This window comes from Saimiri boliviensis, chromosome 14 (assembly GCF_048565385.1).
Source record: "Saimiri boliviensis isolate mSaiBol1 chromosome 14, mSaiBol1.pri, whole genome shotgun sequence".
In the NCBI taxonomy this organism is placed as follows: Eukaryota; Metazoa; Chordata; class Mammalia; order Primates; family Cebidae; genus Saimiri; species Saimiri boliviensis.
This window is the reverse complement of record NC_133462.1, coordinates 39,837,421-39,861,447: the sequence shown is the minus strand read 5'-3', so window position 1 is coordinate 39,861,447 and position 24,027 is coordinate 39,837,421. Positions and strand designations below refer to the sequence as shown.

Genomic DNA, 24,027 nt, shown 5'->3' with positions numbered 1-24,027 from the left:
TAACAAAATTACATTGTAATACATGATTTATTATAGTTTATTAAATTATATTGTATCAAATTTATTATAAATAATATATATTATGTTATATATAATATATATTACATTATAATTATTAAAAACATAATAAATATGTATAAATTATAATTAAATTTATTATAAATTATAGTTTGGGCATAAATAGAATATTTACACTTAATGTTGTGGATTTTCTTTTTGGCAGAAAAGTGATTTATTTAGGTAGAGAAAGAGAAAAAGGCAAAGAGAGAAAGCTTCCACAAAGAGTGTGGAACCACAAAGAGTGTCAACCACGCGTTTCCTCCTCCTGCTTCCTCTTACATATTTTCTTTTTTTGTTGTTTCTGTTTGTTTCCTGAGACAGAGTCTTGCTCTGTCACCCAGGCTGGACTGCAGTGGTGCGATTTCAGCTCAGTGCAACCTCCGCCTCCCAGGTTCAAGTAGTCCTCCTGCCTCAGCCTACCAAGTAGCTGAGATTACAGGCACCTGCCACCACGTCCAGCTAACTTTTGTATTTTTACTAGAGACAGGGTTTCTCCATGTTGGTCAGGCTGGTCTCAAACTTCGACATGGCGGGTGGATTCCTGTCCTTATCCATTGGTCCAAACCCACGGAATGTACAACACTCTCGTGTGAAACTTGGAACTTAGGGTGAAAGGGATGTGTCCCCGGAGGTTTGTTGATTGCAACCAAGGCATTGCTCAACCGGGGGTACTGGCAGAGGGGGAGGCTATCAATGTGTGGGGACTAGGGGTATGTGGGAACCCTCTGTACTCGCCCCTTAATTATTCCATGACCTGAAAAAACTCTGAAAAAATAAAGCACATTTAAAGAAAAATCACCGCTGTGGCTCACGCCTGTAATCCCAACACTTTGGGAGGCCGAGGCAGGCAGATCACTTGAGGTCAGGAGTTCAAGACCAGCCTGGCCAACATGGTGAAACCTCATCTCTACTAAAAATACAAAAATTAGCTGGGTGTGGTGGTGGGTGACTGTAATTCCAGCTACTGGGGAGGTTGAGGCAGGAGCATCACTTGAACCCAGGAGGCGGAAGTTGCAGTGAGCTGAGATTGTGCCATTGTACTCCAGCCTGGGTGACAGAGAGAGACTGTCTTAAAAGAAAAGGAAGGAAGGGAGAAAGAGGGAAAGAAAGAAAGAAGAAAGAAAGGAAGGGAGGGAAAGAGAGAGAGAAACAAAAAGAAAAAGAAAAAGAAGAGAAAGAAAGAAAAAGAAGAGAAAGAAAGGGAGGGAGGGAAAGAAAGAAAGAATGAAAGTGAAAGAAAAAAGAGAAGGAAAGAAAGGGAGGGAGGGAGGGAAAGAAAGAGAAAGGAAGAAGAAAGAAAGAAAAAGAAAAGAAAGAGAAAAAAGGAAAGAAAGAAGAAAGAAAGAAAAAGCACCAATTTTAGAGAGCTCCCCCCACCCCAGGGGAGCTCCCTGGGAAAAGACGTCCTGGACACGCTGCCCACTGATAGCGCTGCCCACTGTCAGCGAAAAGGATGACAGCTACATTGGCTACACGTGGCCCTGTGGTTGGCGTCCTCCAGCCCTGAAGGCGACTCATCAGGTGTTAAGCCAGAGATAACCCTGCCAGGGATTTTACCCAATGACGAGCATGTGCACTGCTCCAAAAACTCACCCTAGAGTCGTCTTTTGCTCATTATAATAGTAAAAAACACACTCCTGGGTGGAGATTTTAGATGATAACGAAACACGCCACGTGCATGCTAGCACGTACAGTCACAGAGCATGTGCGCCCAAAGAGGCCTCCCGAAACATGCTTGCAAGTGACACCCTCTCATGCCCCTTCATGAAAAATCAGGTTAAGAGTCTCATTAAAAACAGCCCACCCGCAGTATCTGCTGCTGGCTCATTCTCTTGGGCAGCCAGGTCTGTGTGTCATCTTTCAGAGCATACTCTTGCTATTTATTTATTTAGAGACCAGATTTCGCTCTTTTCACCCAGGCTGGGGTGCAGTGGCACGATGTCGGCTCACTGCAACCTCCACCTCCCGGGTTCAAGCGATTCTCCTGCCTCAGCCTCCTCAGTAGCTGGGATTACATGCGCCTGCTACCACACCCGGCTAATTGTTTTGTATTTTTAGCAGAGATGGGGTTTCACCATGTTGGCCAGGCTGGTCTTGAACTCCTGACCTGAAGTGATCCACCCACCTTGGCCTCCCAAAGTGATAGGATTACAGGCGTGAGCCACTGAACCCGGCCCTGTCTCTTTAAATAAGCACTGCTACTACAATTTTTCCAGCGGAACCAGCCCGAGCTGTTCCTTCCTTCCATCAACTCTGCTACTTAACCCAGCTCTGTGTCTCTTGGCTGAATTCTGTCTTCCGAGTTAGACAAGAACCGAGGATTCCCGCAGTTCCTGGTAACCACACCTCTGTGGGAACCAGGGCAGAGAGTCAAGGGCCAAGAAACAGAGGGTTGGTTGAGTTTGAACAAAATGAGATGACGCTCAGACACCCTGGGGTCCCTGCCTCCCTGGGACTAGCCACCATCCTGTCTCACCTTTCTTGTCCGACAAGCTCACAGCCAGGATCTCCCAAGTGGTGATGGAGTCTTTCAAAAATATATTCATGAGCTTCGTTGAGATTCTGGATGGAGAAGAGTTTGGGGCATCAGGAGGTGACATCTAGCATGGTAGTAGAGGGGCAAGCTGGTGCAGAGAGACCCTGAGAGACAGGCTGGAAGGGTCTGGGGGTGCCTCCACATGAGTGACCCAACTCCTGACTTTTCTAGTTCGGGCTGAGGGGTTGCACCGTGATTCCAGAGAAGACAAGAGATGGCAGGTGCATGCAGATTAAATGGTCTGGTCCTGGGGTGGGCGGCGTGGCGGCTACCCCGGCCTTACCCATTTTTCGGTGGCTCTTTCAAGTCCTCAATCTTCCACAGCCAGCTCTCTGGGAACTCACTTCGGGAAACGATGTGCTCTTCCGGGATGATGTCCTCATCCAGGTCACCTGCAGGGGGTTTGGATCTGCATTTAGAACAGACCAGGCCAGCCAGACCGTGGCTCATGCCTGAAATCCCAGCACTTCGGGAGGCCGAGGTGGGCAGATCACCTGAGGTCAGGAGTTTGAGACCAGCCTGGCCAACATGGTGCAACTCAATCTCTACTAAAAATACAAAAATCTGGCCAGGCGAGGTGGCTCACACCTGTAATCCCAGCACTTTGGGAGGCCAAGGCAGGCAGATCAACTGAGGCTGGGAGTTCGACGCCAGCCTGGCCAACATGGTGAAACCCCACTCTACTGAAAATACAAAAATTAGCCGGGTGCGGTGGCACATGCCTGTAATCCCAGTTACTTGGGAGGCTGAGGCAGGAGAATTGCTTGAACCCGGGAGGCAGAGGTTGCAGCGAGCTGAGATTGTCCCACTGCACTCCAGCCTGGGTGACAGAGCAAGACTTCGTCTCAAAAAAACAAAACAAAAATCCCAGCTACTCAGGAGCTCAGGCAAAAGAATCACTTGAACCCTGGAGGCAGAGGTTGCAGCGAGCCGAGGTTGCACTCCAGCCTGGTGACAGAGCAAGACAGTGTCTCAAAAAAATAAATAAATAAATAAATAAATAAATAAGTTTTTTGTCTCATTACATTGCCCAGGTTGGTCTTGAATTCCCAATCTCAAGCAATCCTGCTGCCTCAGCCTCCCAAAGTGCTGGGATCACAGGCATGAGCCACTGTGCCCAGCCCAAAGTGGGTGGAATTCCTAAAGAGATACCTAAATATACTCATACTCTGAAATAATCAATCCAAGTGCCTTGGGATAGTAACATTTGGCCATTTTTTTTCCTGATTCCGAATGGACTAAAGGAATTACCCAATGCTGGGGAAAAAGAAAACTCACCCCCATGTGGATGTAAACCATATTTCAGTAGACCAGACTTTTGTCTAATTTTCCCAATGGCCCTCACACCATTTCCTCTTTGTGAAGGAGATCATTCTGAATTTGCTTGAATTGTCTTTTGTTTTCTCGCTCGCTCTCCTTTTTTTTTTTTTTTTTTTTTTTTGGCACAGGTTCTTGCTGTCTCCCAGGCTGGAGTGCAGTGGTATCTTGGCTCACTGAAGCCTCCATCTCCTGGGTTCAAATGATCCTCCTCCCTCAGCCTCCCAAGTAGCTGGGACTACAGGTGTGCCCCACCACACCTGGCTAATTAATTTAATTTATTTTATTTTTGTAGATATGGGGTTTTACCATGTTGCCCAGTCTGGTCTCGAACTCTTGGACTCAAGCAATCTGCCTTCCTCAGTCTCTCAAAGTGCAGGGATTAAGGGTATAAGCCACCTTGCCCGTCCAGTTTTCTTTCTCTCTTCCGTTCTTTCCGTTCTTTCCCTTCCTTCCTTCCTTCCTTCCTTCCCCCCCTCCCTTCCCTTTTTCCTTCTGTTTTTGTTTTGCTTTTGGGACACAGTCTTGCTCTGTTGCCCAGGCTGGAGTGCAGTGGCACAATCTCAGCTCACTGCAACCTCCACCTACCAGGTTCGAGTGATTCTCCCACCACAGCCTCCCGAGTAACTAGGATTACAGGCATCTGCCACCTCACCTCGCTAATTTTTGCATTTTTAGTAGAGATGGGGTTTCACTATGTTGGCCAGGCTGGTCTCAAACTCCTGACCTCAAGTGATCTGCCTGCCTTGGCCTCCCAAAGTGCTGGGATTACAAGTGTGAGCCACTGCGCCCAATTTTCTCTTCTTGTAAGATACATTTTTCTTTGCTTCACTTAAGAAGTGCAGACATGAGATCCTCCCCATTCAGACAGGGGCCTCCTCCTTCAGACAGAGGTCTCCTCCTTCTTCAGACAGGGACCTCCTCCTCCCTCAGACAGAAGCCTCCTCCCCCTCAGACAGGGACCTCCTCCTTCCTCAGACAGAGTTCTCCTCCCTCCTCAGACAGGGACATCCTCCTCCCTCAGACAGAATCCTCCTCCCTGCTCAGACAGGGACCTTCTCCAGTCTCACCCCCAACTCCCCCCCACCCACCCCCGGACAAGGCCTCCTCCCTCCTCAGGCCGCTCCCTCCCCTTGCCCCCAGCCCGTGGGACCTACTCCTGGCCAGGCCCAGGTGGCTGGCGCGCTGGTACTGCCGCCGCAGCTCCGTGATGTAGTTGCAGCAGTCCAGGAAGGCCTTGACGCACGCCTCGCCCAGGGTGATGAAGCGGGTTCGGCGCTGGCACGAGAACCTCATGGGGTTCTCCCGCATGCCGTCCTCACAGCACCTGCGCAGCTGACTGGCGTACTGGCCGGCTGCGGGAGCACATCCCCCAGGCCAGACCCTGAGCGGGGCGGGGGCCGCGGGATGGACCCCAGCGAGGACTTCCACTCCCCCCTCCCCCATCCCCCACCCACGCCAGGCCCTCCCCTCCTCCCTCTCCGGCTCCTGCACGGCCAGGCTGGGGTCTCCCAGGGTGGGGCTCAGGGGCAGGGTAGCGTGGGAAGGGCCCCCCACCTTTGTCCATCCTCTTCTCCATGAGCTGCACAGACCGGCGTCGGCGGGCCGCTGGCTGTGGGCACTGAAGTTCTGCGGGGCAGGTGAACCGAGAAAACAACGAATGAGGCACCTACTAAGGGTCCTCGCCTCACGCCTCACCATCATGTGAGGTGGGGGTGCTCCTGCTCCCATTTGATGGGTGAGCAAACAGGCTCAGAGAGAAGGGATTTGCTAGGTGGTGGCGGAGATGGGGCTTGAACCCAGGGCCCCGGATTCCAGAGCTCTGCTCCCAGCATCTGGGAGGTGGAGGTGCTGGCTGTCCCTGCACTGGCTCGGGGGGCGTCCTCACCTGACCTCTGGGAGGTCTGCTGGCCACTGCTGCTCTTGAACGCCAGTCCTGCATCCAGGAAGACGCCGGCGTAGTCCTTCCCACTGCCCGGGGTGCAGCCGATGTCTGCCTTCTCCACCACATCCCAGATCTTCGGAGGTGGGGGGCACAGGGGTGGGAGAACACAGGGTGGCCAGGCCAGCAGTTAGGATCACCAAATGGACCTGCGCATCCCTTCCCAAATGACCCCACCTTGTCTCACTCTCATCTCCCCCATTCCTGCCCCTGCACAACTTTTCTTTTTTTTGAGACGGAGTTTTGCTCTTGTTGCCCAGGCTGGAGTGCAATGGCGCAACCTCAGCTCGCTGTAACCTCCGCCTCCTGGGTTCAAGCAATTCTCTTGCCTCAGTTGTCGGAATAGCTGGGATTACAGGCACCCGCCACCACACCCAGCTAAGTTTTGTGTTTTTAGTAGAGATGGGATTTCACCATGTTGGCCAGGCTTGTCTCGAACTCCTGACCTCAAGTGATCCGCTGCCTCAGCCTCCCAAAGTGCTGGGTTTACAGACGTGAGCCAGCATGCCTGGCCTTTTTCTTTTCTTTCTTTCCCTTCCTTCTCCCTCCCTCCTCCCCTCCTCCCTCCTCCCTCCTCCCTCCTCCCCTCTTCCCTTCCACCCTTCCTTCTTCTCTTCCTTCTGCCTCTCTCCTTCCCTTCGTTCCTCCCTCCTTTCCTCTTTCTCTCCTTTCCTTTTCTTTTTCTCTGTTTTATTTTTTTCTCTCTCTCTTCTTTTTTCCCCACTTTCTTTCTGTTCTTTTTTTTTTTTTTTTTTAGATGGGATCTCCCACTGTTGCCCAGGCCGGAGTGCAATCCTGACACCTTAGCCTCCCAAATAGCTGGGACTACAGCCATGCGCCATCATGCCCAGTTATTTTTAAATTTTTCTGTAGAGATGGGGTCTTGCCATGTTGCCCAGGCTGGTCTGGAACTCCTGGCCTCAAGTGATCCTCCCACCTTGACCTCCCAAAGTGATGGGATTTCAGGCGTGAGCCACCACTCCTGCCTCCATTCCTAATCTTATTTCTATCCCCCTTCTGATTGCCTCTGAATTCCCACCCTCACTCCCGATCCCAGGCCAACCCCACCTCCAACCTCCTTCCACCCCCAAAACTGCCCCCACTGGATGACCCTCGGTGTGCTGCCCTCGGCCTCCAGAGCCGCAGTTGAAATTGTCCAATTCTCGACCGGGTGCAGTCACTCACACCTGTAATCCCAGCACTTTGGGAGGCCAAGGCAGGCGGATTATGAAGTCAAGAGATCAAGACCATCTGGCCAAATGGTGAAACCCGGTCTCTACTAAACATACAAAAAAAATTAGCTGGGCGTGGTGGTTGGCACCTGTAGTCCCAGTTACTCGGGAGGCTGAGGCAGGAGAATTGCTTGAACCCAGGTGGTACAGGTTGCAGTGAATCAAGATCACACCACTGCACTCCAGCCTAGGTGACAGATGGAGACTCTGTCTCAAAATAAAACAAAATAAAAAATAAAGTGTCCAGTTCTCATGACCATCTGAAATTTGAACCCTTGTCCAACTTCATTCCCATCTTCAGCTTCAACTGTCCCTGTGTCTGGTCTGCTCTGACTTCTGCTTTCAGCCCTCCCCCACCCCCACTGCACTCCCCCCACTGCACTGCACTCCCCCACCCCCACTGCACTTCCCCCACCCCCACTGCGCTCCCCTCGCCCCTATGCCTCTGCCTCCTCTCAGCAGCCTTGGGACCCCCCTCCTTACCTTACTCTGCGTCAGCTTGTTCTTCTTATTCAGCACAAACACACCCTTGTCCACGGCCACCAGTCCCACCCTGGCCCCGTGGTCACCCTCTATCTTCAGGGTCATCTGCTGCCCAGGTGAAAGCTGCCGGTCTTCAGACTCCCCGCTTTTTACCACTAGCTGTGGGGAAGGTGGAGACCCGGGAAGAAGTCAGTCCTGGGAGGGAGGAGTGCCAGGCATGGAGGGGGTGCTGGGCTGAGTGGAAAGAGAGAAAGGGTCGGGGGAGAGGTTGCAGGAGAGAGAGAGAGAAAGAGAGAAAGGGGGAGGGGAGGGGGGGAGAGAGAGAGAGAAAGGGGGAGGGGAAGAGGCAGACTGGGAAAGAGAGGGAGAGTGAAGAGGGAGAGAGAAAGCGAGAGAGAGGGAGAGAAAGAGAGAAGAGAGAGGGGAGGGAAAGAGAGGGAGGAAAAGGGGGAGAGAGAGAAAGAGGGAAAGAGGGGAACGGAGAAAGGGAGGGCGAAAAAAGGAAGAGAAGGAGGGAGAGAGGGAGGGAGAGAGAGAGGGAAAGAGAAAGATAAAGAGAGGGGAAAAGGAGGGAGAGAGGGAGAGAGGAAAAGAGAGGGAAAGAGATAAAAAGAGAGACAGATGAGAGACAGAGGGAGAAGAGCAAGGAGAGGAAGAGGAGAGAGAAAAAGAGAAAGAGTAGAAGGAGAAAGAAAGGGACAGAGAGAAAGAGGAGACAGGGAGAGAGAAAAGGAGGAAGAGCAGGGAGAGGGAGGGAGCCAGCCCTGGCGCTTACCGAGCCCACGCAGGAGTCCCTGACGTCCACCCACACGGAGTCAGCCACCACCTCCCTCTGGCCGCTGACGCCGATCAGCGTGTAGTAGGCCACCAGGCGGAAGGAAGGGATGAAGTCGGTGGTGATGGACAGCGGCAGCACCACCAGGTCCTGGCCGGGCTCTCGCGCCTGGCGCCCCACCTTCAATAGCTTGCCCTTGTTCATGATCTGGGGGGACAGGCTGGCCTCAGGCTCAGGAGGGCGTGCGGGGAGGGGTCTGGGATGGGGAAAGGGGTCCTGGGGCTTTGGGAGAAGCGAGGAGGGAGGGGGCAGGGGAGGGGGCGGCGGAGGGGGAGGGGGAGGGGAGGGGGCAGCAGAGGCGGAGGCGGCGGAGGGCGGCAGAGGTTTCCAGGTGGCCACCGACCAGGTAAGTGTAGTAGCGGATCTTGGCCTCCTGGGCACGGTCAATCCGCAGGAGGAAGTTGACGTTGAGGGTCTCCCCTGGCCTGAGCTCCGTGCGTGGCACTGACAGGTGCAGGTAGTTGTTGGAGTTGCCCACGGTGCTGTAGGGCTGCGCCTGCATGGTCTTGGTGGCCTGCTCTGCCTCCGACAGCCCCTGCTTCTGGGTGCGCACCTGGGTGGGGAGACAGCGAGGCGTGCTGGTCCCTCCCAAGGATGCCCACACCCAAATCCCCGAGACCTGGGAACTGGTGGCCTTTCTTGGTGAAAAGGACACTTTGCAGGTAAGAGGAAGTTAGGGACCTGGAGGTGTAATCATTACGCTGGATCCTGTGGATCTAAAGTCTTCACAAGGGTCTTTACTAAGGTGGAGTGGGGGCAAGGGAGAGAGGAAAGGACAGAGAGACAAAGAGGGAAAGAGAGGGAGAGGGAGGAGAAGAGGAGGAGGGAGACGGAGGAAGAGGAGGAAGGGGATGAGGAGGGGAAAGGAAGAAGAGGAGAGAAGAGAGAGCGAGAAAAGAGACTGGCGAGAGAAAGGGAGAGAGACGTTGGAAGACACTAAGCTGACTTTAAAGACGGAAGAAGGCGCCATGAGCCAGGCCTCTAGACGCTGGAAAAAGCAAGGGAATGAACTTCGTCCCAGAGCCAGGACTGCTGACCTCTGACTGTAGACCCATGAGTGTGTGTGGCTCTAGATCACTAGGCCGTGGCCATCCGTCACAGCAGCCACTGGAAATTCATATGCATGCTGAGCACAGCAAGGGGTCAGCGGGGTGCCCAGCCTGGGAGCTGCAGGGGGACACGGAGGCCATCGGCGACCTCTGCAGCTGCCCTGAGACTGGCCTCCCTCCCACTGAGGGGCAACAGGGCCACGTCCACAGAAGCCAGGAGAACGGAGACCACCTCACAACAAGGGGCCTGTCCCCGACACTGCACAGCCCTCCTGTGAGATTCAGGCTCCTCCCCCCGTGGAAGTGGAGAGACTGTGCGTGGATGGGGCGTCTCTCTGTGGAGTGGAAGGCGCAGGGTGTGTAAGCGGGAGAGCCCTGTTTCCTCCAACTGTGCGCCCTTCTATGCAGATGAGAATGTCTCTATGCAAATGGCAGGACCCCCACGCTGTCTTCTCAGTGGTGGGGTTCTGAGGCTGAGCCCAGACGCACCGTGATGCTGAGAGGCTGCTGGCTGGGGTGTGTGTTGATGCTGAGTTTCGCCACACCGTCTGCCTGGGTTAGAGACTGCACATTGTCCTCTCCCTGGACTGCCACGGGGACTCGGTAGGCTGGAGAGCCATCAGGGTTTGTCACGAACACCTATGATGTGGGGGGCAGGTGGGGGAGGTTCAGGCAGGCTCAGGGGTGTGGTTGGCGTACCAGAAGGGAGGACTGGGACCCCTTCCTGCCCTGGGTCTCACCATGAGGTCAAAGGGCATTCCTGGTTTGAAGTACTTGGGTGTCTTGGTGAAGTGGATCTGGTAGGGGGAGGTCACGATGGGGATCCCGCTGCGTTCTGCCTGCACCATGTCACTGCCTGAGAGGACCAGCTGTGAGTGTTGGCTCCTGGGCCACCCCTCAGAACTAGGCCTCCTCCCTCAGACTGGACCCCACCTTCAGACTAAGCCTCTTCCCTTAGAGTGGAGTCCACTTTCACACTGATCCTGTGCTCCCCATCAGACTGGGCCGCACCTTTATGCTGGCCTTATCTCCTCTATCAGACTGGACCCACCTTTCTACTGGCCCTGTCTTTCTCATCAGACTGGACACAGACTTCATAGCGGGCCTCCCCATCAGCTCAGACCCCACCTTTATACTGGCCCTGCCTCCCCCATCAGACTGGACCAATCTTTATTCTGCCCCTGCCTCCCTCATCAGACTGGACACAGCCTTCACGTTCGGCCTCCCCTTTCAGACTGGGCTTACCCCATCAGAATGGACCCCACTTTCACTCTGAGCCTCCCTCCTTAAACTAGGCTTTCTCCTCCAACCGGGCCTCCCCTCTCAGACTGGCCCATTTGGTGGTCCCGAGTTTGGCCTTCAGACCAGGCCTCACCTGAGTGCAGGATGACAGTGACGGACACGTACAAAGACTTCCCCACCAGGTCCTCCGCTCGGGCGTTCTGCACCCCATCCAGCAGCACCTGCCGTTTCAGCACGGCATCCCCTGAGCCATCCTCAATCTGGGAGGGAAGAGGAGAGCTTAGAGAGGGCAGGGGACTCAGAGGAGGCAGGGACTCGGGGGAGGGACCTAGCGGCCTCTGTAGATGGTACCGGAATGCGCCTGAGGGAGTCAGGCAGGGAAATCCTCTGCTCGCCGTCCTGGACCCCGAAGATGACAAAGGCAGTTCCCTCCACTTTCTTCCCATAGAGGAACCTACAGGGCAGACCAAGTGGGCTTCAGCTTGGCCCTCCTGGAGAACGGGGTCTCCCCCTGCTTCTCCTGCCTGTGCTAAAGACTGGGGCCCCGGCCTACTGCTGGCCCCTCACCTGGCCCCACCCCCAGCCCCTCACCTGGCCCCACCCCCAGCCCCTCACCTGGCCCCACCCTCCAGGCCCCCACCTGGTCCCACCCTCCAGGCCCCCACCTGGTCCCACCCCCAGCCCCCCACCTGGTTCCAACCCCAGTCTCCCACCTGGCCCTACCCCCAGCCCCTCACCTGGTCCCACTGCCAGCCCCCCACCTGGTTCCAACCCCAGCCTCTCATCTAGTCCCACCCCTAGCCCCCAACCTGGTTCCAACCCCAGTCTCCCACCTGGTCCCACCCCCAGCCCCCAACCTGGTCCCACCCCTAGCCCCCTGCCTGGCTCCACCCCCAGCCCCCAACCTGGTCCCACCCCTAGCCCCCCACCTGGTTCCAACCCCAGCCTTCCACCTGGCCCCACCCCCAGTCCCCCACCTGGCCCCACCCCCAGCCCCCCACCTGGTTCCAAACACAGCCTCACACCTGGCCCCACCCCCAGCCCCTCACCTGGTCCCACCCCCAGTCCCCCACCTGGCTCCACTCCCAGCCCCTCACCTGGCCCCAACCCCAGCCCCTCACCTGGTTCCACCCTCAGCCCCCCACCTGGTACCTCTCCCAGACCCCCACCTGGTACCTCCCCCAGCCCCCCACCTGGTATCTACCCCAGTCCCCCACCTGGTACCTCCCACAGCCTCCTACCTGATACCAACCCCAGCCCCTCACCTGGTACCTCCCCCACACCCCCACCTGGTACCTCTCCTGGCCCCTCACCTGGGTGCATCCCCCAGCCCCCCACCTCATCCCACCCTCCAGATCCCAGCCCCCCCAACCTAGTCTTTACCTGGTCCCTCACTTGGTTCTTACCTGGCCCCAACCCCTCACTTAGTCCCATCCCCCAGACCCCCACCTGGACTTCACCTGGTCCCTCATCTGGCCCTTACCTGGCAGCACCCCCAGCCCCTCACCTGGCGGTGATAGTGACCTCCAGGCCCTTCTCGTTATAGATGTAGTAGAATTTCTCTGCAGGCTCCACTATGACCTCGAAACTGGGCAGCACTGGGGGAGAGACGGCGGTGTCAGTGGGGCCGGCGCTAGGCCTGGTGTCCTGGGCGCTGCCACCCCCGGCCCCTCCTCTTACCGTACTCCTTCACCTCAAACTCAGCCGAGAAGACTTGCTGCGGTGAATTTTCATAGAAGGCTTTGATCTTCCACTGGCCCATGCTATCAAGAGGGAGGATGAGTATCTGCTCCAGCCTCGGAGCCCCCCAGACGCAGCCCAGCTCCCTCTCCTGAAACAGGGGAGCCCTGAGCCCCCTACTCAAGAGCCCGACATACTTGACGAGTTCTGGAATGTCCCAAGACAAGGGCAAGATGCCAAACTGGTTTTGAGAAGACAGGGAGTCCTGCTTGACCGGGATGCCTTCCGGGTTCTGCAGGAGGCAGGAGGGAAGGATATGGGAGAAAGAGTCTCTTCAGAGGCTGGGCTTAGCCTCTCAGCTCTCCCTGACCTTTCTGCATCCGGATAGTCTCTGTGCACAGTGTCTACTGTGGTTAAGAATAGGGACCTGCGCAGGCATGGTGGCTCAGGCCTGTACCCCAGTACTTTGGGAAGCTGAGGCGGGTGGGTCACCTGAGGTCAGGATCGAGACCACCCTAGCCAACATGGTGAAACCCTGTCTCTACTAAAAATACAAAAATTAGTTGGGCATGGTGGCAGGCACCTGTTAATCCCAGCTACTTGGGAGGCGGAGGCAGGAGAATTACTGGAACCTGGGAGGTGGAGATTGCAGTGAGCTGAGATTGTGCCACTGCATGCCAGCCTGGGTGACAGAGTGAGACTCTGTCAAAAATATAAGTAAACAAACAAATAAATCTGAGGCTCGCTCTGTCGCCCAGGCTGGAGTCAAGTGGCGAAATCTTGGCTCACCACAACCTCCATCTCTGTGGTTCAAGCGATTCTTCCGCCTCAGTCTTCCAAACAGCTAGGACTATAGGCACGCGCCACCACGCCTGGCTAATTTTTTTATTTTTAGTAGAGATGGGGTTTCACCATACTGACCATGCTGGTCTCAAACTCCTGACCTCCTAATCTGCCTACTTCAGCCTCCCAAAGTGCTGGGATTAGAGGCGTGAGCCACCATGCCCAGCCCAGTAAATTTATTAAGCCCAACTATATACCGGCATTGGGCTGAGTTCAGGTGACAAAACCCTGAACAAACATAAAAAGTCCTTCCGGGATGGTATTTAGGTTCAATAGAGGGCAAGGTGAGGGGAAAAGCAATTATCAAATGAATAAATCTCACTTGCAGGACATGGCAGAAAGGAGAAGTGTGCATGTGTGTGTGTGTGTGTGTGTGTGTGTGATCAGGGTGGGTATTTGCAACTTTATATGTTACTCAGAGAGACTTCATTGTAAAATGGAGACACTGATGGCATTTGAGCAAAGACTTAGAGAAGGAGAGAGTACGAGCTGTGTGGATATTTGGAAGAAGAGGGTTTTCTGAGAAGAGGGCACAGCCTGTGCCAAGGCCCCAAGGCAGGACCGCACCTGGGGTGTTGGAGGAACATTGGGGAGGCCCGTGTGGCTGAAGCAGAGTGACTGAAGGGGAGAGAGGGAGGAAGGGACGGCAGGGAGGGGATGGGGCAGTTCACGCAGAGCCTTGAGGACTGCAGAGAGGACTTGGGCTTTGACCCATAGGAAGGTGGGCGCCATGCAGGGCTGTAGGCAGAGGAGGTGCTCACAGGCTGTGGGGTGAGTAGGATAGACGACATAGAATTATCTGTCCTGATCCCAATATTCAGATGAAGAAACTGAGGCTCAGGGAGGTGAAGTGACCAGGGGTTTATCTGAAAGCAGAATCCACGGACACCTGCACTGTTCCCTGGGGTCTCCCTGGATCTCCATCTTGTCTCCTGGCTAGTGTGTGTGTGTGTGTGTGTGTGTGTGTGTGTGTGTGTCCTACAGTTTATTGTGTGATTGTGTGTTGTGTGTGTTATGTGTTTGTGTGTTGTTATGTGATTGTGTTGCATTGTGTGTGTGCCATGTGTGTTTTGTGTGTGTTGTGTGGTTATGTATATTGTGCTGTGTGATTGTTTTGTGATGTGTACGTTGTGTGTATTGTGTGGTTGTGTATGTTATGTGTTTGTGTGTTGTGTGTGTTCTGTTGTGTGTGTGTGTGGTATGCTGTTTGTGTTGTGTGGTTATGCACATTGCGTTGTGTGTACTGTGTTGTGTGTGGTTTTTTTTGGGGTGTTGTACTGTGTTGTGTGTTGCATTGTGTGTTGTGTGTTGTGTGTGCATTATGTGGGTGCACATGTGTCTACATATCTCTTTGCCTCTGTGTGGGTGTGTGTCGTGTGCTGTGTGTGTGTGTGCTGTGTGTGTTGTGTGCTGTGAGTGTGCATTGTGTGGGTGCACGTGTCTACATACCTCTTTGCCTCTGTGTGTGTTGTGTGCTGTGTGTGTTGTGTGTGTCACACGTGTGTCTGCACATCTCTTTGCCTCTGTGTCTCTGCCACTGCACCTCTAGCGCATCTTTCTCTGTCTCTCTCCATCTCTTTGCCTGTCCTGAGCCTACGCCCTTGCTGCCCCTGGGGCCCCCTCTGGCTGGTACCTCAATGTTGACCACGACCGTCCGGCCCACGGGTAGCAGCTTGTGGTTGACGGTGTAGATCCGACAGAGAACTAGAAGGTAGTGGAACAGACAGGGAGGCCTAGTGAGACCCCGGCACTCCCACGCCAGTGCCCCGCCCTCTCCAGCTGCCCCGGCCTCACCTGTGGAGCCGGGGGTGTAGATGGTCTTGTCCGTCTGGATGAAGAGGTACCCACTCTGAAGGCTGACCAGCACCACCTTCTCCACCATGTTGGCCCCGAAAGCCGCCTGGACGGTCACGAACTTGTTGTGTCCCTTGTCTGGCTTGAGCTCCTTGTTGGCGGGAATCTAGGCGTGGGCAGGGCATCGTCAGGGGTCTGTTCCAAGGCCCCGTGACCACAGTCCAGCTTCCGGATCTTGGGCTGGGTCCCTCCTTGCCTGCCCCAGTTTTGGGGAGGGGGGTTAAGTGAAGGAGGTACGAGGGTAGTGGGGGAGATCCGAGAGGGGACTCAGACGGGAGGGCTCACAAGGAAAAGAGAACGCATAGGAGGAGGGGCTCAGAAGGGGCGTGGACTCAGGAAGGGGGAGGGGCTGAGGTGGAAAGGTCCAGAAAGGGGGAGGGACTGGTGAGGGAACTTAGGGGTGGAGACTGAGAGGGGAGGAGTTCAGAGGAGGAGACTTAGAGGGGGAAGAGCTTAGAAAAGGAAGAGATTCAGTGCTCTGTGTCTGTGTGTTGTGTGCTGCGTGTGCGCATTGTGAAGGGGTGGAGACTCTGAAGAGGTGGGGTCTCAGAGAAGGGCGGGACTTAGAAGGGGAGGAGACTGAAGGGGTGGGTCTCAGAGAAGGGCGGGACTTAGAAGGGGCGGAGACTCCGAAGGGGTGGGGTCTCAGAGAAGGGCGGGACTTAGAAGGGGAGGAGACTCCGAAGGGGTGGGGTCTCAGAGAAGGGAGGGGCTTAGAAGGGGAGGAGACTCAGAGAGGGTGGTGTCTCAGAGAAGAGCAGGGCCTAGAAAGGAGTCTCGCAAGGGGTGAAGACTCAGGGAAGGGCAGGGCTTAGAAAGGAAGAAGACAGAAGGGGAGGGGCTCAGAAGGAGGGAGAATGGGCGTGGCTGTGGATGCCAGCCGGGTCTGCTCCAGTCTGCACCCACCCTGATGGTGACGTTGCCTATGTGGCTGGTGGCAGGGGTCAGCACGGTCTTCTCGCTGGACAGCACTAGTTTTTTGCCTGGGAAGTCGTGGACAGTGACAGTGACCGGAACATCCCCATTTGCGTCGTGGGCCTCCAGCACCACGATCTCCTCGCTCTCCAGCCGCAGAATGTTGGGGGTGATGATAGAGTACCTGTCGGAGTGGGGCACGGGAGTGGCACTGTCATTCCAGGGAGACTCCAGTTATCACCGGAGTCAGCGTCTGGCAGGCTGTGTGCCCCAGACCCTGGTCCTGGAGAGGATCCAGCAACTGCCGGCGCACTCGCCCATCCCAATATCCGGGTCCAAATTCTTCTCTGGGCACTGCCACCGTCTCAACCACATGGGTAGGACAGCAACCACCGTGACTCCCGCTCTCAGCCAGCTGGGCCTGGCCATTTGAAAGCCTGGGCAATGAGGGGGCATGCACCCCACCAACCCCTCCAGACTTCCGGACCCACAATTACCTAAACCCACACAGGCCCCAAACCCTACACCTCTGCATCTCTAAACACTCCAAATATGTTAACACCCTAGACACCCTAAAGTCTACATACCCAAACCCACATTCACCAAAAGCTCTAAAGCTCAAATCCTAGAGCACCCCAAACCTAAGCTGAAACCTCCAGCACCCCAGTCCTATAAATACAACCAGTTCCAAACTCTCAACCCTACAGGAGCCCAGGGTAGCCAAACTGTAAATCTACACCCAAGCTGCAGACTCCCAAACCTTGTGAAGTCCAAGCCTCCGAGTCTCCAGATCACCCCAACCACACAACCACTGAACACCCATACACCCTAAACCAACAGATGGCCCCAATTCCAGAAACATCTCAACCCCCATTTCCACAATACCTGGATTCCACAAACGACCAACCCATAAACACCCGAACTCACAGGCAGCCCAAATTTATATAAACCTGCTAACCCCTGAATCCACAAACACCCAAATGCACCCTGAATTCTACAGGGACCTGGACTCCCAGATGCCTGCTTCCACACTTGAAGCAGTAACGACTCACATGGGACTCCCCAGAGCCAGGGGGAGGTGGGTTAGTAGCAGGAGCAGGAGGCTGGAACCTGAGACTGGTCCCATAGTGCTGGGACAGTGCAGGGACAGAGGGACAGAGGGACAGAGGGAGAGGAAGGGGAGGAGTGAGCAGCGCCTGCTGGAGCTGGCTCTTTATCCGGCCCCTGCCTTTCCCCCACTCAGCCCCTCCTTCTCCCTGTGGCCTCTCCCCTTTCTGGGGCTGCCCCAGATTTCTCAATACCATTTCCTAAGATTTTCAGTCCCTGGGGCCAACATGTCTGTGGGGTTTGTAACCTGAGGGCATGCTCCCCAGCAGCATGAACATACCTGCACCCTGCCCTGGACTCTCCCAGGGTCAGGGCCAGCTGATGAACACACAGCTTTCTCTGTTGCACCCACTTTGTAGTGGAAGAGCACTAAGGTCTGGAGAACCGCCCACCGCAGATGTCTTGGGCCTCATCCCCAGTTCACTTTTGGCCATGCGTTTATCAATCGAACCATTCCTAGGAATTTCTCTGTAGGCTGGGAGCCAGAGCCTTACTTCCAGAGGCTTCCATGCTGAGGGAGGGGAAGTAGGATGGGGGAGGGACAGAGTACAGCACAGAAGTTCCCAGTCTCATGAAATGTTTTCTAGCTCATGTGCAGTGCAGGAGAAAAATAAAAAATAAAAAATAAAAGAAAGAAATGTTTTCCGCAGTGAAATAGAATGCTACTTCTTGGAGGGTCAGGGAAAATTTCCTGCAGGAGGGTCCCACTTCAGATGGGCTTTGAGGTATATGTAGGAGTTCACTATCCAGGTGAGCTCATTTTCCAGGGAAGCTCCCCTCACTTACCCTTGTGGGATGCCTGAGTGACTTTGGTGGTGAAAAAAGCCATCACTGAGGAAAGTCCTCATTTCTAGCTTTTGTACCTGTCTTATGTCAGCATTTTGTTAGGACATTATTGAATTGTATTGTGTGTGTGTGTGTGTGTGTGTGTGTATAATATATTCATATGGATCAGCATCTAAAAGGTATGACTGTGTATAGAGGGAAAGGTAGTTTTCCTCCCACCCCTGCTGACGGCATATTCTTTTTGCTTTTTCCTTTTTAAAATCTTTTTCTCACTCTGTCACTGAGGCCAAAGTGCAGTGGTGTGATCACAGCTCACTGCAGCCTCAACCTCCTGGACTCCAGTGATCCTCCTGCCTCAACCTCCCTAGTAGCTGGGACTACAGGTGCCTGCCACCACCATGCCCAGATAATTTTTTTTATTTTTGTGGAGATGGAGTCGCACGATGTTGCCCAGTCCGGTCTTGAACTCCTGGGCTCAAGTGATCCTCCTGTATCAACCTCACAAAGTGCTGGTGCAAACCACTGTGCCCTGAGCATGGCACATTCCACACTATTCTTCCTTCAGTTAAATCTTGGGTTTTTTTTTGTTTTGTTTTGTTTTGGTTTTTTTTTGCTTTTAATTTTTTTAATGAACAATATACCTCAGAGATTGTTCCACCTCAGTGCACAAAGAACTTCCTCATTCTTACAGGTTACAGACCTCTTCTTACATTGTGAGAAAGCAAGCAGCCTCCTTTTTTTTGGGGTCGGGGGAGCGGTTATCTGGTTTCTTTTTTTCTTTTGACAGTCTTGCTCTGTCACCCAGGCTGGAGAGCAGCAGCACCGTCTCAGCTCACTGCACTCTCTGCCTGCCAGGTTCTAGCGATTCTCCTGCCTCAGCCTCTCAAAGAGCTGGGATCACAGGTGTGCGCCACCACGCCCAGCTTTTTTTTTTTTTTTTTTTTTGTATATTTAGTAGAAACAGGGTTTTGCCATGTTGGCCAGGCTGGTCTCAAACTCCTGACCTCAGGTGATCCGCCCACCTCGGCCTCCCAGAGTGCTGGGATTATGGGTGGGAGCCACCGCACCTGACCGCCCAGTGTCATTTTAACTGGTATCCTCTGATGGCCGGTAGCATTGCCGTCCAGGGATAGGAGGTGGATGGTAAAGGGAGGAGAATGGTATGTGGGTGGGGTCCCCGTATCACTGGAAAGGTGGTGTCCGAAACTCCATGGAAAGAGTTAATGGGGAGTTTTCTCTGATTTCCTGTAAACCACGTTCTTTTCTGTGCCAGGGGGAGGGGGAGGAACGGAGCGTGAGAACAAACCTGGCGCCTGTCTGCACTGATTGCAACACGCTCTTTGGAAGAGGAGGAGGAGGGAGAATGCAAACACCTGCTTGCTCTCCAGAATTAGAGTTCAGCTTTTGAGACGGCAACCCCTGGCCAGGTGCAATCACTCAGGCTTGCAATCCCAGCACTTTGGGAGGCTGAGGTGGGCACATCACCTGAGGTTAGGAGTTTAAGACCAGCCTGGTCAACATGGTGAAACCTCATGTCTACCAAAAATACAAGAATTAACCAGGTGTGGTGGCAGGCACCTGTGATCCCATCTACTCAGGAGGCTGAGGCAGGAGAATCACTTAAACCTGGGAGGTAGAGGTTGCAGTGAGCCGAGATCGTGCCATTGCCCTCCAGCCTGGGTGACAAGAGTGAGACTCTGTCTCAAAAAAAAATTAGCTGGGCATGGTGGCATGTGCCTGTAATCCCAGCTACTCAGGAGGCTGAGGCAGGAGGATTACTTGAACCTGGGAAGGGTCTGGCCCTACGATGACCTCCAAGAAGTGGGAGGGGCAAGATGAGATGTGAGAGGGTCGAAGGCTGGAGTGGATCAGAGCCTGCTAGGAGGGAGGGAGGCGAGTCGGGGAATTCTTTTGAACCTCGTGACTTTTTTCTGGGAGATGTGCATTTGTGTCCAGAGGTTTGGGAGGGGGAAGGTACACAAAGATGAGCCAGCAGGGGAGGGAGAGAAGGAGGTCTGGGTGTGTAGAGGGTACTTTCCATTTGCAGGTCCACCCAGCCCAGCATTCCAGAAAGCAAGGGAGGGAGAGAGGGAGAGTACGGCCACGTGGGCTGACCATTTGTGGGTTATCTGGGAGCTACGTATACTGAAAAAATATTTGTTATTTATCTGAAATTCAAATGTAACCGAGCATCCTGAATTCTGTTTGGCAACTCTAGCCGAGGTGCAAGGGGAAAATGAGAAGAGGCCAGGGCACAGTGGCTCACGCTTGAAATCCCAGCACTTCCAGGAGGCCAAGGTGAGAGCATCGTTTGAGCCCAGGAGTTCATGACCAGCCTGCGAAATACAGTGCAACTTTGTCTCTACAATTAAAAAAAAAAAAAATTAGCAGGGCATGGTGGCAGGCCTGTAGTCCCAGTTCCTCGGGAGGCTAAAGCGGGAGGAGTTAGAGGCTGCAGTGAGCTCTGACCACACCATTGTCCCCAGCCCGGATGATGAAGCAAGACTGTCTCTAAAAAAAAAAAAAAAAAAAAAAAAAAAAAAGGGCGGGGTGTGGTAGCTCACACCTCTAATCCCAGTACACTTTGGATGCTGAGGCCGATGGATCACCAGGTCAGGAGACCAAGACCATCCTGGCTAACATGGTGAAACCCCATCTCTACTAAAAATACGAAAAATTAGCTGGCGTGGTGGCACGCAACTGTAGTCCCAGCTCCGGGCCTGGGAGCAGCAGGGAAGCCCCTTATCCCACCGTCTAATTCCGGGTTGAGGTGCCTGCTTTCCTAGAATTTTTCTCCAGGACCCAGAGCCAGGCCCTCCCTTCTCCCACCCCATTACTGATTAATTCAATTTAACCTTGACCTGGCTGAATCAATCTATCTGCCTGGTGACAATGGCTCTTTCCCCCCTCCCCCGTACACTCTGCAGAAAGAAGCCCGGGCCCTGAGGATTCCCACCCTGGGGACTCCCACCCTGGGGGAAAATGGAGTGCAGTGGGTTTTGATTCCAGCTCTGCGGGGCTCCTAGGCAGGTCTGACCCCTCATCCTAGCCTCAGTTCCTAATCTGTCAACTGGAGATCACAGCCTAGAACCTCCTTTCTAGTCTTGGAGCGAAAGTCCCGAGTAGCACCAAGGGGTGCTTAGCCGGGCGCCCTGCACATACTGAGAGCTCAGTACACTTGAACTGTATTTTTTCTTTTTTGAGAAAGAGCCTCACTGTTGTTGCCCTGGGGCTGGAGTGCAATGGCGCGATCCCGGCTCACTGTGACCTCTGCCCCCACCCCCCTCGCCTCCCGCCCCCCGCCCCAGGTTCCAGCAATTCTCCTCCTTCAGCCTCCCGAGTAGCTGGGGTTACAGGCACCCACCAGCACACTCAGCTAATTTTTGTGTTTTTAGTACAGACGGGGTTTCACCATGTTGGCCAGGCTGGTCTCGAACTCCTGATGAACTGCATTTTTATTTTTGCTAACACCCGCGTCTTCTCCCCTAGCCTTGCTTGGGTGACGGCCCTACCAGGCCTCCAAGCTAGGCTCCTCCCTTCCTCTCATTCCCTGAATTCACCCGCTGGCCAAGCCCCTGCCCGGAATCTCCCAGCTCCTCCTCCCTCTCCACCACTGTGTTCTCTGTCCTGACCTCTGCCCCAGCCTCCTCACCAGCCTGTTTACTCCACAGCAGTTGGGGACTCTTTATTTTTATTTTATTCTTTTAAAAGCAGGGTCTGGCCCTGTTGCCCAGACTGGAGTGCAGCGGTGCAGTCACAGCCCACTGGCGCCTCAAACTCCTGTGCTCACGTGATCCTCCTGCCTCAGCCTCCCAAGTAGCTGGGATTACAGATACGCATCACCATGCCTGGCTTGGGGGCTCCTTTTCTAAAATCCACCTTTGGGCCAGGTGCGGTGACTCACGGCTATAATCCTGGCACTTTGGGAGGCTGAGACAGGTGGCTCACTTGTGGCCAGGAGTTTGAGACTAGCCTGGTCAACATGGTGAAATCCTGTCCCTACTAAAAATACAAAATTAGCCAGGTGTGGTGGTGGGCGCCTGTAATCCCAGCTACTTGGGAGGCTGAGGCAGGAGAATCACTTGAACCTGGGAGGCGGAGGTTGCGGTGAGCTGAGATCATGCTATTGCACTCCAGCCTGGGTGACAGAGCGAGACTCTCTAAACAACAAAAACCCCACCTTTGTATTCCTTTGACAATCATCATGTATAACACACGAATGTGCACTCGTGTTCACAAACGCCGAGATGCTGGTGGTGGCATCTTATCTATTTCATGTACTTTAACCCTTGTTTACGCCACATACCATAGGTAGTATCATTGCCCCACTTTACAGATGAAGAAGCAGAGGCTTTCGTTTGTCCAAGTTCCTGCAGCCAGTAAGTGCCGACATCTGAACTCAGGCAGCTGGGCTCTATAGAGCGTGTGCTCTTAAACTGCATGAGTTCTTTTTTTTTTTTTTTTTTTGAGATGGAGTTTCACTCTTGTTACCCAGGCTGGAGTGCAATGGCGCGATCTCGGCTCACCGCAACCTCCACCTCCTGGGTTCAAGCAATTCTCCTGCCTCAGCCTCCCGAGTAGCTGGAACTACAGGCGTGCACAACCATGCCCAGCTAATTTTTGTATTTTTAGTACAGGCGGGGTTTCACCATGTTGACCAGGATGGTCTCGATCTTCTGACCTCGTGATCCACCCGCCTCAGCCTCCCAATGCATGACTTCTTAACTGCTGCAGCGACAGATTACGGCACATTTGGTGGGTTAAAACAACACGTTTATTCTCTTACATTTCTGGAGCTCAGAAGTGCAAAATGAAGGTGTCAACAGGACTGCATTCCTTTCTGGAGGAAACAGGTGAACCCGTTTCCTTGCCTTGTTCATCAGCTAGGAGCCACCTGCATTCCATGGTTCGTGGCCCGTTCCTCCATGGCCCATTCCTCGGAATCACTGCAGCCTCTGCCTTTGTCACTTCGTGTCCTTCTCTAACTCTGACCCCACCTCCCTCTTATAAAGACCCCTGTGACAACATTGGGCATGCCCAGATAATCCAAAATAATCCCCGAATTTTAAGAACCTTAATCCCACTCACAAAGTCCCTTTTGCCACGTGACAGAATACAGCCACAAGGCCTTGGGACTCGGATGTGCACATCTTTCTTTTCTGTTTTTTTTTTTTTTTTTTTTTTTTTTTGAGACAGGGTCTCGCTCTGTCACCCAGGCTGGAGTACAGTGGTGTGATCATGGTTTGCTACAACCTCCACCTCCCAGGTTCAAGCAATTCTCCTGCCTCAGCCTCCTGAGTAGCTGGGATTACAGGTGCCCACCACCATGCCCAGCTGATTTTTGTATTTTTAGTAGAGATGGGGTTTCTCCATGTTGGCCAGGCTGGTATTGAACTCCTGAGAAGTGATCCACCTGCCTCAGCTTCCCAAAGTGCTGGGATTACAGGCATGGGCCACAGCACCCGGCTGGATGTGAACATCTTTTGAGGGGACCATGACTCAGCCGACTGCAGCGTGCACATGGAGTCAAACATCTCTCTCTGGCCATGCTCCTCCCCTGCTTTACATTCCTCCATGGCTCCCGTGGACCCTTGCATGAAGCCCCATGTGCCTGCCTACCTTTAGGACTCTGCCAGCTTCTCTCGCCTTCCTCCTGCCCCCCTCCAGCCTTGCAGGCCACCCCAGCCTTCCCCGCCTTGTTCATCTAACTTCCCCACTCGGCGATGCCCCCCACTTCCTTCTTCGTCTGACCAGGCTATGTATTCATCTGGGCCCCAGCTATATTTGTTTCTGCTTACAGGAAGACTTTGCCCCAACCCTGTTCCTTGCCGCTGTACTGTGCTTGTGGCCTTCAGCAAGGAAGGCATGGCAGAGCTCCAAAAGGCATTGTGGGTGCTGTAGCTGAAGGGCGGGTAGGCGGGACGTGGGGACCCACCTTGGGAGCCTGCTCTTACGCACGTGCACAAGCGGATCTCGAATTCTGCAGTTGCCCCTCGAGATTCAGAGCTGGTCCCCTAGATGTCCGGCTGAGGCTGTAAAGCTGGGCGCTGTGTCAAGCCACTGATATCTGCTATTGTATGTGAGATACTCAACAAACTTAGGAGGCCCCATGTTACGTGCAAGGAAACGGTTGGTAAGCCAGTGAT

At 54.0% G+C, this 24,027-nt stretch overlaps 1 protein-coding gene across 1 annotated transcript in view; it reads right to left on the bottom strand.

The window, feature by feature from the left end:
* Positions 1 to 17,192, bottom strand: part of C3 (complement C3) — a 37,584-nt gene extending 20,392 nt beyond the window's left edge. The window contains exons 1-19 of the mRNA XM_039465922.2: positions 17,041 to 17,192; positions 15,980 to 16,172; positions 15,014 to 15,179; positions 14,853 to 14,923; positions 12,574 to 12,668; positions 12,377 to 12,459; positions 12,204 to 12,294; positions 11,048 to 11,150; positions 10,830 to 10,956; positions 10,195 to 10,310; positions 9,944 to 10,093; positions 8,749 to 8,958; positions 8,346 to 8,552; positions 7,571 to 7,729; positions 5,802 to 5,931; positions 5,471 to 5,542; positions 5,071 to 5,268; positions 2,880 to 2,988; positions 2,537 to 2,622 (exon numbers count right to left, since the gene is read on the bottom strand). Coding sequence (XP_039321856.1) covers positions 2,537 to 2,622; positions 2,880 to 2,988; positions 5,071 to 5,268; positions 5,471 to 5,542; positions 5,802 to 5,931; positions 7,571 to 7,729; positions 8,346 to 8,552; positions 8,749 to 8,958; positions 9,944 to 10,093; positions 10,195 to 10,310; positions 10,830 to 10,956; positions 11,048 to 11,150; positions 12,204 to 12,294; positions 12,377 to 12,459; positions 12,574 to 12,668; positions 14,853 to 14,923; positions 15,014 to 15,179; positions 15,980 to 16,172; positions 17,041 to 17,114 — 2,440 coding nt within the window. The 5' untranslated portion in view covers positions 17,115 to 17,192. The remainder of the gene's footprint in view (positions 1 to 2,536; positions 2,623 to 2,879; positions 2,989 to 5,070; positions 5,269 to 5,470; positions 5,543 to 5,801; positions 5,932 to 7,570; positions 7,730 to 8,345; positions 8,553 to 8,748; positions 8,959 to 9,943; positions 10,094 to 10,194; positions 10,311 to 10,829; positions 10,957 to 11,047; positions 11,151 to 12,203; positions 12,295 to 12,376; positions 12,460 to 12,573; positions 12,669 to 14,852; positions 14,924 to 15,013; positions 15,180 to 15,979; positions 16,173 to 17,040) is intronic.
* Positions 17,193 to 24,027: the final 6,835 nt, after the last annotated feature.